The 19,084-nt window shown below is 46.4% G+C and overlaps 1 protein-coding gene across 3 annotated transcripts in view; it reads left to right on the top strand.

Moving 5' to 3' along the window:
* Positions 1 to 19,084, top strand: part of ITPRID1 (ITPR interacting domain containing 1) — a 478,387-nt gene that overhangs the window by 404,122 nt on the left and 55,181 nt on the right. For all 3 annotated transcript variants that reach the window (XM_063922570.1, XM_063922569.1, XM_063922571.1), the window contains 3 exons: positions 8,392 to 8,468; positions 9,474 to 10,685; positions 14,190 to 14,317. In XM_063922570.1, coding sequence (XP_063778640.1) covers positions 8,392 to 8,468; positions 9,474 to 10,685; positions 14,190 to 14,317 — 1,417 coding nt within the window. The remainder of the gene's footprint in view (positions 1 to 8,391; positions 8,469 to 9,473; positions 10,686 to 14,189; positions 14,318 to 19,084) is intronic.

Raw genomic sequence — 19,084 nt, 5'->3', positions numbered from 1 at the left:
TGCTACAGATCCAGCGAGCAACCGTCTGCTTAGAAGCAGGAGCACCCAGCTTGTTGGGTGCATACAGGAGAAATAGCGAGTCAGTTTTCCTGACTCCAGCTGTCCTGGAAACATATACTTTTCAGGGCCCTGACTACATCCAGTAACTTGGAATCCTCCAAGTCCCAAGTAGCCGCAGGCACCACAATAGGTTGGTTCACATGAAAAACTGATACCCCTTAGGAAGGAATTGGGAACGAGTCCTCAATTCCGCCTTATCCATATAAAAAACAGATAAAGGCTTTTGTATGACAAAGCCGCCAATTCTGATACACGCCTGGCCGACGCCAAGGCCCACAGAATGACCACTTTCCACGTGAGGTATTATAGCTCCACGGATTTAAGTGGCTCAACCCAATGCGACTTCAGGAAATCCAACACCACGTTGAGATCCCAAGGTGCCACTGGAGGCACAAACGGAGGCTGACTATGCAGCACTCCCTTAACAAAAGTCTGAACTTCAGGCAGTGAAGCCAGTTCAATTTTGGAAGAAAATCGATAGAGCCGAAATCTGGACCTTAATGGAACCCAATTTTAGGCCCATAGTCACCTCTGACTGTAGGAAGTGCAGAAATCGACCTAGCTTAAATTTCTCCTTTGGGGCCTTCCTGGCCTCACAGTACGCAACATATTTTCGCCATATGCGGTGATAATGGTTTGCGTTCACTTCTTTCCTAGCTTTAAATAGCGTAGGGATAACTTCCTCCGGAATTCCCTTTTCCTTCAGGATCCGGCGTTCAACCGCCATGCCGTCAACGCAGCCGCGGTACGTCTTGGAACAGACAGGCCCCCTGCTGCAGCAGGTCCTGTCTGAGCGGCAGAGGCCATAGGTCCTCTGAGATCATTTCTTGGAGTTCTGGTTACGAAGCTCTTCTTGGCCAACCCGGAACAATGAGTATATTTCTTACTCCTCTCCTTCTTATTATTCTCATTACCCTGGGTAAGAGAGGCAGAGAAGGGAACACATACACCGACTGGTACACCCACGGTGTTACCAGAGCGTCCACAGCTATCGCCTGAGGGTCCTTGACCTGGCGCAATATCTTTGTAACTTTTAGTTGAGGCGGGACGCCATCATGTCCACCTGTGGCCTTTCCCAACAGTGTACAATCATGTGGAAGACTTCTGGATGAAGTCCCCACTCTCCCGGGTGGAGGTCGTGTCTTCTGAGAAAGTCTGCTTCTCAGTTGTCCACTCCGGGAATGAACACTGCTGACAGTGCTAACACATGATTTTCCGCCCATCGGAGAATCCTTGTGGCTTCTGCCATCGCCATCCTGCTTCTTGTGCCGCCCTGTCGGTTTACATGAGCGACCGCCGTGATGTTGTCTGACTGGATCAGCAGTTGTTGAAGCAGGGGTCTAGCCTGACTTAAGGCATTGTAAATGGCCCTCAGTTCCAGAGTATTTATGTGTAGGGAAGTCTCCTGACTGTTCCATAGCCTTGGAAGTTCCTTCCCTGTGTGACTGCCCCCCAGCCTCGAAGGCTGGCATCCGTTGTCACCAGGACCCAGTCCTGTATGCCGAATCTGCGGCCCCCTAGAAGATGAGCACTCTGCAGCCACCACAACAGCGACACCCTGACCCTTGGAGACAGGGTTATCCGCCGATGCATCTGAAGATGCGACCCGGACCACTTGTCCAACAGATCCCACTGGAAAATCCTTGCATGGGACTTGGCGAATGGAATTTCTTCGTAAGAAGCTACCATCTTTCCCAGGGCTCGCGTGCATTGATGCACCGACACCTGTATACGTATTAGGAGGTCTCTGTCTAGAGACAACAACTCCTTGGACTTCTCCTCCGGGAGAAAACCTTTTTATCCTGTTCTGTGTCCAGAACCATACCCAGGAACAGTAGACGCGTCGTAGGAACCAGCTGCGACTTTGGAATATTCAGAAACCAGCCGTGCTGTTGTAGCACTTCCCGAGATAGTGCTACTCCGACGAACAACTGCTCCCTGGACCTCGCCTTTATAAGGAGATCGTCCAAGTACGGGATAATTATTTCGGCCATTACCTTGGTAAATACCTCGGTGCCGGGGACAGACCAACGGCAACGTCTGGAATTGGTAATGACAATCCTGTACCACAATATTGAGGTACTCCTCGTGAAGGGGGTAAATAGGGACATGCAGGTAATCATCCTTGATGTCCAGTGATACCCTGAAATTCTCCAGGCTTGCAATAATCGCCCTGAGCGATTCCATTTTGAACTTGAACCTTCGTATATAAGTGTTCAAGGCTTTCCATTTTAGAATGGGTCTCACCGAACCGTCTGGTTTCGGTACCACAACATTTTGGAATAGTAACCCCGGCCTTGTTGAAGGAGGGGTACCTTGATTTCACCTGCTGGAAGCACAGCTTGTGAATTGCCGCCAGTACTATCTTTCTCCGAGGGCAGCAGGCAAGGCTGATGTGAGGTAACGGCGAGGGGGAGTCGCCTCGAACTCCAGCCTGTATCTCTGTGATACTATTTGCAGAACCTAGAGATCCACCTGTGGGCAAGCCCACTGGTCCCTGAAGTTCCCGAGACGCGCCCCTACCGCACCTGTCTACACCTGTAGAGCCCCAGCTTCATGCGGTGGACTCAGAGGAAGCGGGGGAAGATTTTTGATCCTGGGAACTGGCTGCTGGTGCAGCTTTTATCCTTCTTCTCTTGTCTCTGTGCAGAAAGGAAGCGCCTTTGACCCGCTTGCTTTTCTGAAGCCGAAAGGACTGTACCTGAAAATACGGTGCTTTCTTAGGCTGTGAGGAAACCTGAGGTAAAATTGTTTTATTCCCAGCTGTTGCTGTGGATACGAGGTCCCAGAGACCATCCCCAAACAATTCCTCACCCTTATAAGGCAGAAACTCCATGTGCCTTTTACAGGCAGCATCACCTGTCCACTGCCGGGTTTCTAATACCCTCCTGGCAGAATGGACATTGCATTAATTCTGGATGCCAGCCGGCAAATATCCCTCTGTGCATCCTTTATATATAAGACAACGTCTTAAATATGCTCAATGTTAGCAAAATATTATCCCTGTCTTAGTGTATTAATATTATCTGACAGGGTATCAGACCACGCTGCAGCAGCACTATTTATGCTGAGGCAATTGCAGGTTTCAGTATATAACCTGAGTGTGTAAATACAGACTTCAGGATCGCCTCCTGCTTTTTATCAGCAGGTTCCTTCAAGGTGGCCGTATCCTAAGATGGCAGTGCCACCTTTTGACAAACGTGTGAGCGCCTTATCCACCCTAAGGGATATCTCCCAACGTGACCTATCCTCTGGCGGGAAAGGGTACGCCATCAGTAACTTTTTAGAAATTACCAGTTTCTTATCGGAGGAAACCACGCTTCTTTACACACTTCATTCATTCATCTGATGGGGGAACAAAACACTGGCTGCTTTTTCTCCCCAAAAATAAAATCCCTTTTATGTGGTACTTGGGTTCATGTCAGAAAATGCGTAACACATTTTTCATTGCCGAGATCATGTAACGGATGTTCCTAGTGGATTGTGTATATGTCTCAACCTCGTCGACACTGGAGTCAGACTCCGTGTCGACATCTGTGTCTGCCATCTGAGGTAACGGGCGTTTTTTGAGCCCCTGATGGCCTTTGAGACGCCTGGGCAGGCGCGGGCTGAGAAGCCGGCTGTCCCACAGCTGTTACGTCATCCAGCCTTTTATGTAAGGAGTTGACACTGTCGGTTAATACCTTCCACCTATCCATCCACTCTGGTGTCGGCCCCACAGGGGGCGACATCCCATTTATCGGCCTCTGCTCCGCCTCCACGTAACCTTCCTCATCCAACATGTCGACACAGCCGTACCGACACACCGCACACACACAGGGAATGCTCTGACTGAGGACAGGACCCCACAAAGTCCTTTGGGGAGACCGAGAGAGAGTATGCCAGCACACACCAGAGCGCTATATAATGCAGGGATTAACACAATATAACTGAGTGATTTTTCCCCAAATAGCTGCTTGTATACATATATTGCACCTAAATTTAGTGCCCCCCCCCCCTCTCTTTTTAACCCTTTGAGCCTGAAAACTACAGGGGAGAGCCTGGGGAGCTGTCTTCCAGCTGCACTGTGAAGAGAAAATGGCGCCAGTGTGCTGAGGGAGAAGCCCCGCCCCTTTTTCAACTGACTTTCTCCCGCTTTTTCTGGAATACTGGCAGGGGTAATTTTACATCTATATAGCCTCTAGGACTATATATGATGTAGATTTGCCAGCCAAGGTGTCATATATTGCCCTCAGGGCGCCCCCCCCCCCCAGCGCCCTGCACCCATCAGTGACCGGAGTGTGAGGTGTACATGAGGAGCAATGGCGCACAGCTGCAGTGCTGTGCGCTACCTTGGTGAAGACCGAAGTCTTCTGCCGCCGATTTTCCGGACTCTTCATGCTTCTGGCTCTGTAAGGGGGACGGCGGCGCGGCTCCGGGAACGAACACCAAGGTCGGGTCCTGCGGTCGATCCCTCTGGAGCTAATGGTGTCCAGTAGCCTAAGAAGCTCAAACTACCACCTGTTAGGTAGGTTCGCTTCTTCTCCCCTTAGTCCCTCGCTGCAGTGAGTCTGTTGCCAGCAGATCTCACTGTAAAATAAAAAACCTAAATATACTTTCTTTCTAGGTGCTCAGGAGAGCCCCTAGTGTGCATCCAGCTCAGCCGGGCACAAGAATCTAACTGAGGTCTGGAGGAGGGTCTTAGTGGGAGGAGCCAGTGCACACCAGGTAGTCCTAAAGCTTTCTTTAGTTGTGCCCAGTCTCCTGCGGAGCCGCTAATCCCCATGGTCCTTACGGAGTCCCCAGCATCCACTTAGGACGTTAAGAGAAAATATGTGCACAAACAGAAGCAAATATTTTTCCACACCATGTAACTGAAGGATGACATACATGTACTATTGTTTTAAAGCCACTCTCTGCAAAGTTAAGGGAGGTTGCGGGGGCCCCAGAGACAGGGCTGCCACCAGAAATTGTGGGGCCCGGGACTGAAAAAATAGGCAGGGCCCCCACCCACCCCCATACACAGTTTTATAAAAAATATTTTAGGCAGATAGAGGTTTTTTTTTTATGTTATGATGCATCATCACATTACATTTCTATTACAGCTGAGCCAGCCCCGGACCCCCTTCTCAGAATAAAAAACAAACACATATTTACCTTTCCAAATCCGTCCTGACTGAGTCCTTCTCTCTGCTCTCACGCCCACGCTGTTCCTGGCTGTCCTGACTCCTAGCTCTTCAGTCTTCAGTCTCAGCATCCTCTTCTCTGACGTCATGACGTCATGCTGCGCCGCATCTAGAAGACAAAAAACTTTATTCAAACAGACACAGCAAGCTGCTGCTTGCTGTGAGCCTGTGATCATCGGCGGCGGCGGTGGACGGCCACAGTGTATGCCCACAGCAGTGCCAGAGACCCATAATACCCCCAGTGCTCACCGGTATAATGTAAGTAAAACACATTATTAATAATATACATTTCGAGGGATTTAACTAATCTATAGTAATAAAAATAGAAATGTAACATATATTAAACAGACATGTTACATACGGTGACTTACAGTACTGTCTCACTCGGCTCCGACTCCAAGCCCTCCTGAAAGGAATGTTGGACTGATGCTGTAGCTGCACACGGCACAAGAGGAGAGAGTGCAGGCTGGAGGGGGGAGATAGAGCGCGGACGGGAGGGGGGAGAGAGAGCGCGGACGGGAGGGGGGAGAGAGAGCGCGGACGGTAAGGGGGAGAGCGCGGACGGGAGGGGGGAGAGAGCGCAGTCGGTAAGGGGGAGAACGCAGATGGGAGGGGGAGAGAGAGCGCGGACGGGATGGGGGAGAGGATAAAAATATTAGTCCATCCTGACTGGGTGGCGGGCAGGGCCAGATTAAAGTCTGTGGGAGCCCCTGGGCAACAAACTTGTGGGGGCCCCTATCAATAAAAGTGATGTAGTGGCGATTAACAACATAATTATTGAATATAGCAATTATTTCCCTATATATGTAAAAAAAATATATATATAATACTCATCTTATTAATAGTGGTTAGTGCAAATGCACTAATTAACCCTACAGTAGTTTAAGCTGTAAAATCACAATTATTACTGAATAAGTACAGTCATTCTTCCTAAGGGGTTGTGAGTAATAACCTCTTAGAAAGAATGACTGATTCAATATTGTTTTCTGATTTTACAGCTTAAACTACTGTAGGATTAATTAGTGAAAATGCACTAACCACAATTAATAAGAATAATACTATATTTTACACATATATAATAAAATTAATGCTATATGTTAGGCTACTATCTAAAAAACTCAAATTTCTGCATACCACTGGTCCAGGCAGCACTGCACCACGAGGGGTAGGGGGTCCGGTGTAGCCAGCCAAGCTGGCCGCCGCCACCACCTGTCAGCTAGCAGCGCTGAAGTCGGAGCCTCATTCACTCAGCTCTATCACGTCAGTACTGCAGCGTCCGCAGGCAGATCTTGAAGCATTGAGTGTCTCGCGGGATTTGGCTTCTCGCGAGACTGTGTTCCGGCAGTATGATCATGATGAATGGCTCCTCGGCGGCTGCACAGAGGGGAGAACGGAGACACGCTAAATGCTGTGTCCCATTTTAATAGCATACCTCCCAACATGACCCTCTCCAGGAGGGACAGAATGCTCTGCTCCTGGGCTTCCCTCTTAATTTATGATTGCCGGCACCTGTGGTGAAACACCTTTCTTATCCACTAACCTGTTCAACACAGGTGCTGGCAATCATACATTAAGAGAAAAGTGCAGAAGCAGAGCATTCTGTCCCTCCTGGAGAGGGTCATGTTGGGAGGTATGTAATAGTTCCTGTGTCCAATTCAAGGGTCAGTGTGTGGGGGCCCAGGGACGACTGCCCCTCCTTTAATCCGGGCCTGATGGCGGGAGGGGGGCACAGGAATGAGCAACAATCACTGTGCTGCAGGCATAGCATGAGGGGGGTTCCTGTGCGCACCAGGCACCCCCCGTGCGCACGCCTATGGCAGCCAGTCGCGGTTAGTGTCCCCGGCGGCGGCCGCAGCCGGGAATATCGACGGATGGCAGTTTGAGCAGCCCGGGCCCTCCACTCTGTCAGAGTGGCCGGGCCCGGGACAACTGTGCACAGGGCACCCCCTTGATGGCGGCCCTGCTCAGAGATATCGGTGCACTGGGTCTCTGTTGCCGGCCCTGCTTACCATAATGTTATAGTCTGAGAATGAGATACATCCTTTACCCCTGAAGCAGGCCTGGGAACAACTCCAACGTAAGAAACTAATACGCTTGTATTACTGCAGTGTAATTAATAGGATAGATATTACCTTGTAAAACCTCTGCCTTCTAGCTTCATTCTTCTATTGCAACATTGGACACAGTGAAAACACACTTAAGCTAGGAACCCACTTGTACATTCATACTTTCATTGTGATGAAACTTTCAATTGTATTTACTTATGTAATTCCCAACCAAAGCACTGATTCCTGCACTGCACACACCTTTACAATCTACTTTCAATCCATGAATTTCATTTTGGATGAACTGACTCCTTAACAGTGACTGGATGATCAGAGCACTGCTGCACTGTCACCCTTGTCAGGGGTGGTCTTCAGTATGCCGAATGTCGGGATCCCGGCGCACATTATACCGGCGCTGGTATCTCGACACCCGGCATACCGACAGCTATTCTCCCTCGTGGGGGTCCACGACCCCCCTGGAGGGAGAATAAAATAATGTGGTGCCCGTAGCGCGCCACCGTGCCCGCAGCGTGGCGAGCACAGCGAGCCCACAAGGGGCTCCTTAGCGCTCGCCACGCTGTTGGTATGCCGGCGGTTGGGCTCCCGGCGCCGGTATGCTGGTCGCCGGGAGCCCGAGCGCCGGCATACCGTACTACACCCCTTGTCAGTCATCGAGCTGAAGGCAATAACACCCCAGCCCCCAAGGGCTCGGCTGCCTCCCTTTACTGCTGTGCATGCCTCCCCTGGCTGCCACCTTCTCTGGTGACTTCCTTGAGCAGTAGGGTGGGACTGGTATTTATCTCTAACAACTCAGAGCCCTGGATTGCTCTATCTCCTGTCTCGAGACCCTATGTGGCTATATATAACTCGCAGTGCACGTGCATTCCAGAATCATCTTTGCCTCACGCTGCTGGAGACCACTATATCCCACAATAGCAGCGTGATCATTAACAAGTTAGTTTTTTTTTTTTTTTTCATTTTACACAAAATGTATTATTATAAAATTCATTTGTATTTGAACTCATTACATATTTGCTTTCAGGTAGCCTAGGGTTACAGAATCATGATATTAATAGATAGATAGAAGAGTATAACAAATATGTCTATTTTATATTTTGTAGAGATCACTAGAACAAACAGCTGCCAGTCTGACAGTAGTGGATTTCAGGAAGAACCGCCAGAGCTTTTACCTTTACAGGTAACATACTCTACAGTATACTTTATATGGAACTCATATTTCTTTAGAGAGGGCCAGTGATCAATGCAACAAAAAGTGTAAGTTTAAAACAAGCTTTGGTAAGTTGGGTTGTAATCATGCCACTGACAGCACCAAGCACACTTCTGCCCTGGATCAGTGTCCAGGACCAGAGCGGTATAGTGCAGCATTTGCCCATCAGGGAAGGGGCAGAGCATCTCCCAGTATGTAATTAGCAAACGTGCCATTTTTATTTGCTTTCTATCTCTCTGGACATCCAATGAGGTTGGGGGGGGGGGGGGGGGGGGGAGGTTTAATAATAGTACATAGTTTTACACAAGTCTTAAATCAATTTAGCCATTACCACTTATCTGAGTCAATAGGTTTATTACAAATATTAAACATACAGTACAAACATGTAAGGCAAGATAATAGATAATAGCATCCGAGACTGTCGGAGGAGCAGGATGCCGGACGATCTAGGATGGTTTTTTTTAAGCGGCAATCTCACATGCTATTACATCTTACCTATTGTGTTTACAGTGAAATGGTAATGATTTCATTTTTTTTAAATGATTAAGAAGTGAGATTGTAGTAGTGACTTTCGAAAACATTGTATTCCCCTGATTCATGTGTGGAAGGCTACATAAACCCAGGACTAGGACAAGATTTACAAGTACTGGTAAAATGTATTTCTTTATAAATGCAGGACATGGTGGAAGTTGAAGCATTGGGGTTCTGTGATGTTCAAGTATATGACTGTAGGGCAGGCATTAGAAAAGTATCCTAGTGTGGCAGATACAGTATATTAAATCCAGGGCCTCAGTTTGTAATTAATATAAATATCATGTGCGTATATATATATATATATATATATATATATATATATACACACGTATCTATCTATCTATCTATCTATCTATCTATCTATCTATCTATCTATCTATCTATCTATCTATCTCTCCTTTAGACAAATTGTATGTTTGTGTATTTTCTTTCTCATCTTAGATACGTCATGAAAGTTCACAAAGTACAGACAGCCAGGACACTGTAAAGGAGAAAGATAATTCTGCTGCCTATGAATATGATAGTGAAGAATATAAGTATGTCAGTCACTTTACCGATCCGCAGGCACAAGACAATCTTGTGACATCTTCCAGAAACAGTGGACATCTGGCAAGCAAAGAAAAATTCAAGTCATTGTCGGTGAACACTGAAAATAGTGATGATGTATTCCAGAGTTTTGAAAGTAATACTGAATACGTTGATAAAGAAAATACGCAAGAAACAGATGGACACATATCAGCATCAGTGCACACTGGAAAGGAAGCAGAGGAAATGATAGATGGTGCCAGCTATCTGAACCAGTGTGAGCTGGATGATCAAACTGATCACCGATATACAGAAAGCCCAGACGTTTCCTCAGAAATTGACTTCCCAGTATATGTCACACATTACTTATCTGATATCCGAGAAAGTAGCCGTGAAGCCTCTGGTGAGACAAATGATCAGGGGCCACACTTCTCCGAAAGATGCGTAAGTGATCCTCCAAAGAGTGATAGTGACGGAGATTCATTTGCTGATGATGAGTGTTCTGTGGAATTATCCAACATAAAATGGACACCGTCTCGGATGTATGATTTGGAAAGCTTCACCTTTCCCACACAGACTTCTGGGGGATCGGTAGATTACTCAGATGATGAGTTAAAACATTGCTTCCAAGACAAAAAGAACACATTCCAGACAGAAATAAACACCAATATTTACAAGTCTGTGACCATTCAGATGTCATCCCCATTGTTGCCAGACACCAGCGAGCGCATTAATAGATATCATCCTTTCTACAACACAGATACTAACAGGAGTGAAGAACATACTATGTTACATTATAATACAGGGAAAAAGGAAGCCTTTAGCCAGACTGATATGGGGCGGTGGAATGTATGCTGCACTAACAATCACTCCTCACATCTAAGAAGCTGCTGTCTTACTGAGTCACTTTCATTTGATATGGGTCTATGGGGCCCAAATCATTCTCATCCAGCACTGCGCACTCCCTGCTGTCACCATTACCATCACTGCCATCACTGCTGTATCCGGAAATGCTGTACAATGTACAGACACAATGCATCCATGAGGGCTTCTGCTGCTCATAACATTGAGAAAGAGCTGTCAGACACTTTGACATTATTGAGGGAGTCTCTTGTCAATATATCACTGGTATGTATAAGAGACATGTACACATGCACACAAATAACTACCTAGCTTATATCTTTGAATAGGCTTATTCACAGGGAGCTTTATAATTCTCTGAGGTAAAGGTATGCCAATGGGTTGCCTTTGTATGTATGTTTTTACACAGGATGGAATCGTGATCCCGGCGCTTGGGATGCCAGCAGTCAGAATACTGACAGCGACATCCCGACACTCAGGATCCTGACACCTACTAGGTAAGTATGGTACTCCTAACCTCCCTAACCTTCCTGATTCGCAGCCTGACTCTAACCCTCAACCCTCCCGCAGTCTAACCCTAACCTTCCCCGGTGGTGCCTAACAGTAACCCCCCCTCTCCACAGCCTAAACCTAGCCCACCCTTCCTTGCAGCCTAACCCTAACCCTCTCCAGTGGTGCTTAACCCAACCCTCCCTCCCTGCTGCCGAACCCTATCCTTTTCCCCCTGAAGCCTAGCCGTAACTTTCCCCATGCAAACTAAGCCTAATCACCCCCTGCGGCTTAACTTTCAGCATACTTATGTCCGGGATCCCGCTGTTTGAGATCCCGGAACCGCCACTGCGATCCGTGTTGGGATGCCGGTATACTGAGCAGTGTCGGGATTCCGGTGACGGTATTCCGACTGCTGGGATCCTGAATGCTGGGATCCTGATCAGATCCCATTTGACACCACTTCTTAATAGTTTCACCAAACAAAAGAATTGTACATTCTATATCACATTTTAAAATTATATAATAAGAGCTGGGGTTTCTTTACGAACCGTGGTTATCTTATTAATAGTTATCTGGTGGTGGGAAGAAATTAGGGAGAACAAATTAATTTTGTATTATTAAGAGAGCAATATTATTTTGAGCAGCACTTATTGTTTCATGATGTGTGCGCACCATTTATGGAGCCATTACACAATAAGTGCTGTCCCGGATATGAATGCATGCATTATTTTCCTCATAATATACTTCTTGCAAAATATTAAAAACAAGTCCAAAAAACATCAGTTTTACAAAACCATACTTTAGTGAATCTTTCCCATAGTGCAGTGGTTCTCAAACTGTGTGCCGTGGCACCCTGGAATGCCCCGGGACCAGTGCTTAAAGTGGTCCTAGAGAGGTGGTGGAACATTCCCCCCTCGCCCTGGCGCCCATGCAATAAAGGGGCGTGGGCTCAAAAAGAAAGGGGCGTGGTCACACAATAGTAATAATGCCCACAGTAGTAGCACCCCTATTACACATAATGCCCACAGTAGTAGCACCCTGTATTACACAATGCCCACAGCAGTAGCGCCCCTTATACTGTGCCCACAGTAGTAGTGCTCCTTATGCAATGTCCACTGTACTGGTAGCACCCACAGTGGTAGTGCCCCTTATTTAGAGCCCATAGTAGTGGTGCCCCTTATGCAATGCCCCCAGTAGCAGCACCTTATGTCCCCAGGAGTGATGCCCCTTATGAAGTGCCCCCTTTACAGTTCCCTCATTAGTAGTGCCCCCATTAGTAATGCCCTTAATGGTAATGCCCCTGTGTAGTATTGCCCCCAGTAGTAATGGCGCTTGTAGTAATGCCCCCAGTCATTTAGCCCCCTGTAGTTTAGCCCCAGTAGTTATGACCCCAGTAGTTTAGCCCCCAGTGGTAATGCCCTTGCAGTTATGACCCCAGTAGTTTACCCCCCCCTTTAGTTTAGCCTCCCAGTGGTAATGACCACAGTAGTTTAGTCCTCATGTAGTTTGCCCCATGTAGTTTAGCCCCAGTGGTAATGCCCCCTGTAGTTTATCCCCCCCAGTAGTAATCCCCCCAGTAGTTTAGCCCCATGTAGTTTGCCCCTAAGTAGTAATGCCCCCCAGTAGTTTAGCTTCTGTAGTTATGCCCCCCAGTAGTTTGCCCCCTTGTAGTTTGCCCACTTGTGGTTTAGCCCCCAGTAGCAATGCCCCCACTAGTTTAGCCCCTGTAGTTAAGCCCCCAGTAGTAATGCCCCCCTGTAGTAATGCCCCCAGTAGTTTAACCCCTGTAGTTATGCCCCCCTGTATTAATGCCCCCAGTAGTAATGGCCCCCTGTAGTAATGTCCCCAGTAGTTTAACCCCTGTAGTTATGCCCCCCTGTAGTAATGTGCCCCAGTAGTAATGCGCCCCTGTAGTTTGCCCCCAGTAGTTAAACCCCTTTGTAGTTTGCCCCCAGTAGCTTGCCCCCTTGTATTTAGCCCTCAGTAGTTTGTCCCCTTGTAGTTTGCCCCCATTGTAGTTTTGCCTCAGTAGCTTGCCCCCCTGTAGTTTTCCCTCAGTAGCTTGCCCCCAGTAGCTTGTCCCCCAGTAGTTAGCCCCCCCAGTAGCTTGCCCCCAGTAGCTTACCCCCTTGTAGTTAGCCCCCAGTAGTTTGCCCCCTTGTACCTTGCCTCCAGTAGCTTGCCACCATGTAGCTTGCCCCCAGTAGATACACACACATGTAAAAAAAAAACAAAAAAAAAAAACACAATACTCACAAAGCCCCGCTCCCGCGTCTGACCACTGTGATCCCTCCGGCGTCCGCTCCTGAGCACTATGAGAGAGACGTTATGACGTCTCTCCCATAGCGTGCACTGAGAGCCGGAAGCCGGAGCTCAGTAGTGAGCTCCTGCCTCCGGCTGCCGCTGTGGAAAGAGAGCCGGGCGCCCACTGGTAGCACAATCTCAGCGGCGCCCGGCATCTCCCGCGACAGCACACAGTAGGTTAGGTGAGCCGGAGGAGGCGGAACTGAGTTCCATCTCCAAGTGGAACTTACGGAACGCACTACCGCCCCATTCTGGCTCACTTTAACCCCTGCCCGGGACACTTGCAGGGGTGCCTTGGATTGGTGGTCCAGGAACAATTCAAATAATTAATGGTCAATGTAATAGGCAAAACCAGTGCTGGTGGTTGTCAATTATAAAATATGTGGACAATCAGAAGCAAATCTTGGGGGTTATTCAGGTTTGTTAGTAAACCAAAAACGCACACTAATGGGCAAAACCATGTTGCACTGCAGGTGGGGTAGATGTAACATGTGCACAACACAGAGGTTTAGATTTGGGTGGGTTATATTGTTTCTGTGCAGGGTAAATACTGTCTGCTTATGTTTTACACTGCAATTTAGATTTCAGTTTAAACAAAGCCCACCCAAATCTAAATCTCTCTGCACATGTTACATCTGCCCCACCTGCAGTGCACATGGTTTTGCCCATTAGTGTGGAGGAGCATGAAGGTGGTTGCTGGATGCCTTAGTAAGCACCCTCCAGGAGCTTTCCTTGCAACAGGTTGCCTCTCCAGGCATACCACAAGGTTGAGCATCCTGTTGGGATGACATCAGAGTTACGACCATGCTGACCCCTTTGCCTTGTTACATACTATTTGTAGATATTGGTAACTTATTCAAGCTTTTCTAACTACATCTTTCTTTTGCCTAACCTGATGCAACTCTTAGATCATAACCAATATTATAAAATTCAAAACACATGCCATTCTAACAAAGATATTCTTCTCATGTATAGAATACAGACCATGATATGGAAAACATGAAAAAATCATGCCAACACTATCGGGAGAAGCTGATAGACATTGAGCAACGTTTGATAGAGCAACAAGCTGGGTGCTTCAATATTTTCACAAGTGAAGAAAGGTAAAGTACTTTGTGTGGACAGCTACAGTGTAAAATGTTCAATTTATCAGCAACTTTTGTAGAATTGGTTTAACAACTATCTATATATTATGAATGAGTATAATTATGAAGCAATCTCTATATTACATCAGAAATTATTTATAAATGATGTACAGTATTTGACCCTTTTATCTGCTCCACGCACTTTATTCATTCATTATATTTTCTGAATGGGATTGAGGCATTTTATTATAGTAACCTCTCCCGGCCGCATGGCTTTCATTAAGGTTCTGTTGTCTTGCATAGACAGACAAGTAAGTCAAGTATTGTAAGGGCATGTTCAGGTAATTGCAGCGAAATCAAATGTGGAAATTGCCAGGGGCTCTAAAAGTTCCCAGGCAGGGCCGGCCATAGGCATAGGCAAACTAGGCAGTTGCCTAGGGTATTTGATATGCCTAGGGGCATCAGCAGCTTCTGCTGCTTAAAATGATATGCGGCATGCCTATATTCTGTGTGTAGCATTTCATATGCAGATACAGCCACAGTCTCACACAGTATATAGGCATGCTGCATATCAGCTTAATCAGCAGAAGCTGCTTGTACATCCTAGCCACATAGCAATGCAAATAAGATGCATTTTCATAAAAAAAAGGTGCCCAACGTTAGCATTGAGGCAAGATTTATGAGGACACATCTGTATCCAAGCAGAGGCAGAGGTCACAGTGTTAGTGGCAGTGTGAGTGCTGTGTGCATGATGTGAGTGGGTTGGTTGTGCAGTAGTGTTCGGAATATGTGTAAGGACATTATGTGTGTCACGTAAAAATGCATTAATAATGTGCAACATATGTGTAACGGGACACTATGTGTGTCATTATGTGTATAAGGGCATTAATAATGTGCGGCATATGTGTAACGGACATTATGTGTAAAAGGGCATTAATAAAGGTTGTCATAATGTGTAAGGCGCATTATGTTTATAAGGACATTAATGTGTCTCATGTGTAAGGGGCATTACTGTGTGGAATTGTGTATAAATGCATTACTAATGTGTGGCATTATGTGTATAAGGTGCTCTACTATGTGGCGTTGCGTATAGAAAGGGCACTACGGTGTCGTCTAATGTGAATAAAGAGCAATAGGGTGTGGTGTAATGTGAATAAGGAGCAATTCAGTGTGATGTAATGTGAATAAGGGGCTCTACTGTGAGGAGTAACGTTTATAAAGTAAAGTGATACTACTGTGGGATGTAATATGAATTATGGACACTATTGCATGATAAAATGTGAATAAAGTTGCAGTACTGTGTGGCGTAATTGGAATTGAGGTTACTATTGTGTGGCCATGCCCCTTGCCAGCAAAAACACACCCCTTTTTGGGCTGTGCGCCAAATGTGCGAACTGTTCCTATTTAAAATATAGGGGGTACAAACACCAAAATAAGGACTGCTATGGGTGAGGGGTGATGGTGCTGTGAAAGAGGTGCAAGGTCAGAGGCGGAACCAGCGGTGGTGCTAGGGGGCACCAGCTAAAATCTTGCCTAGGGCATCATATTGGTTAGGGCCGGCTCTGTTTCCAGGAGTGCAAGTGCAGAGAAGGCATGACCACATCCCCCCTGTGATGCCGTGAATATGACTCACTGTAGTGCTGTGACCAGGCCCCTGCTGGTATGCCCTAGGTACATTCCCCCAAGCACCAGGGCCAGTCCAAAGTCTTGGTGCCCCTGGAAACAGCATGTAGTATCATAGCCTGGGCTAGCTGCTGCTAATATGAAGGGAGAAATACCATGGGTTACTCCCACAAAAGCTGCAACCAGCTTCAGGGCTGATCAGACTATAACTAGAAAAGTTCACTTTATTCTGAATTACACTAAGGGGCCAATCCAATTATGTGAGAAGATTGTTAGCTGCCATTGCCGCAGCGTTTCAGCTCCAGCAATGACACCCAAACTCTCACCCCTTGTGGCTCGATTTCAGCTGAATTCGCTCAACAGTGCTTGCTGCATGTGGCTGTGAGCACTTTTGTGCGTGTTCGGGCTGTTGTAATGTGCTCACTCACTGGTGCGAGAATCTTGCACCCAATTGGATTGACCATTAAATATGTTAACTGTAAGGATTGCTCCTCTATCCTTTAACCCTCGATGTGATAGTCCCTTAGACGTCCGTGAGTGTAACCCTTATGCTATGAGTAACATGCAAAACACAAGCAATAAAGATTCACACTGTTTATTGTTTGTTTAGTAAAAGTATATAAAAGAAAGGATTTAGGGCGTGTATATCCAAAGTCAATAACTAATTGGACAGAACACAAAAAGGGGGCTAACATAACATGATTGGCTAAGAACTGCCGCAGCGGAAGGGTATGCATATATGGGCAAGTGTGTACCCAAATAGAAAGAGTTATTCACACGGTATAAAAAGATAACAGACAAGGACAGTAGCAAAAAATGTGCTGGAACATTAAGTTCTATAACACAAGCAATTCTATGACATTGAAGCAGAGACGAGCTTTAACCCTTTCAATCCCCTCTTAGAATCATTATTGTTATACTATATGATTCTTGCAAAGCTTACGTCTTTCTGCACGCCAGTGGACTAGATACTGGGCGTATGACTCAGGGCCGGGTACCTCAGTTTCAGTAGTATGGGACAGGGCACCATTGTACATTATGGCATTATCGATACCTTTGGAGGTGAGCTTCTTACAGCACGGGATAATACAGTAAACAATAGTGGTAACAAGAATAAGGGTAATAAGTATAAATATACCTATTTGTATAAGGGCCTGCTTCCAGTTTTCAACCCATCCGAAGTATTGGCTCCATGGATTATCAACACCTGAGTTCCTTTTGAGTTCCTTTGATAATGACTCTAGTTTCTGTATGGCTAATGTTACTTTACCGTTAGGCCCTGTGTTATCAGGGATATAGGTACAACATCCTTCGGCTTTGTTAATGTAAACGCATGTACCACCTTTTTCTGCTAGCATCATATCCAGAGCCATCCTATTTTGGAAGGTCATATGGGAAGTAGCTTCTAGTTGCTCAGATATTCCCAGAAGGGCCTCTTTGGTATCATTAACAAATCTTTGTTGGTTATAATATATATAGTTAATCCACGCTACATTTTTGTTTACAGTCACTATAGGGAATAAAGATTCAAATCCTGCAGCTACCTCGTCTCTAGCTTTGAACTTATTTGGAACCCCTCTTGGGACCCCTATAGCATCAATGTATACATGGGGGTCAAAACTACCTCCTGGGAGTGCCCTTTTCTTACGAAGGGTAGGGGAATTAGAGGAAGGAGTGGGGTGGTCTTCGGTGATCATTAGAAGTGGCATTATGACTTTGGCCAGGGCACACTCACCATGCCAGGGCGTATCCAATTTGATCCTAAGTTTCATATCCCCGCATATATAGTAGATGTCGCCTAATGATCTAGTTTGATTAACTAGGACAGTTGTCCTTCTTTCTGCGCAATACCCTGGTGGGAAAGGTTTTAAATCCCTTCCTTTGGTGGTGTTGGATACATAACAGGTATAATTCCCGGGGTATATGGTTATGGTACTTCCGGGATTAGGATTTTTTAATAATATAGGATATTCCTTCTTCCACATTTCACACCGACTATCATTATTTTTAGTATCATTGTATAGGCTAAAGAAGCATCCTTCTTGATCTAAAGGAATGTTTAAAGGTACTGTACCTAAGTGGGGCCTAGATTTGCCACATACGTAACAATTGCTCATATTATGTTTTGCAGCATTATACTTCATCCATTCTAGCCAGAAATTAATGTCAGAGAAACCGGTTTCAATGGCTAGGACGTCTTCAAAAGTGGGGTTATTAATGGCTACCATATCCTTAAAGGTAGCAATATGAGGCCTTAAAGGTTTACCTTGGCGAGAGACTCTGGACTGGTATGCTGGATGTTTAAACATATCCCATAAATAAAAGATCTGTCTTGCGCTAAAGTACCCTGTTTTCCACCATATCCCAACTACATAGGTACCATTATCTGCTCTGCTAGGGTGTTGGATGTTTAGTCTAAACCTGTATGCATTCGGGCCTTCTTCCATCTTAAAGATAGACAGTCTCTTGAGTAGGGGTATTCCATCAGGTTGACTCCATCTGTTTAGGGCGTCTGATGGTCTGTACCCCCAATCAAGTCCCGTGTTCCACCCCACGGATCCCCAGGAATCACAGTTATATCCCCACCAGAAATCAGTAACACAGATATAAACTGTTTCGGACATCCCTGATTTCCTTTTTTGCTGTATGAAATGTTTGTTGTCAGCAAGCTTGGGGAACATAAAATAGTCTAGGACATAGGTGGCTACGTGTGTGTTGGAGGAATTATACCATAAGGTGGGAACCCCGTCGGTGTGTGTAATGTCAACTTCACATGTTGTGAGGTGAATGAGGGCCAGTAGGGCTATCAAGGTAGTCCCCAGGGTAAAGATAGGGGGCATTTTCTTCATCCTCCTCTGGTCTTCTGTCTTCGCTAGGTGGGAGGTCAGGGCTGTCCGCCCCTGTTCGTACCTCACTGGAATCACCTGTTTCCTCCTCTAGGTCTGGTCTAGGAATTTTCTTTACTCGGGAAGCATGGATCCAGGTGGGACTCTCTTCTGTCAGGACTGCGGTTCGGGTTACAGCAACGACTTCTGTCTCTGGACCATAGGTGAAGTCTCCCGGAGTCTTGTTCTTTGGGAGTACTTTTACCACGACTCTGTCTCCAACTTTGAAAGGATGTGTTGGTTCCTGTGGGTTCAAAGGATTTTTACAAACAACATC

Source organism: Pseudophryne corroboree, chromosome 5, assembly GCF_028390025.1.
Source record: "Pseudophryne corroboree isolate aPseCor3 chromosome 5, aPseCor3.hap2, whole genome shotgun sequence".
In the NCBI taxonomy this organism is placed as follows: domain Eukaryota; kingdom Metazoa; phylum Chordata; class Amphibia; order Anura; family Myobatrachidae; genus Pseudophryne; species Pseudophryne corroboree.
Note: the sequence above shows the minus strand (reverse complement) of the source record. Positions and strands in the feature narration are given on the sequence as shown.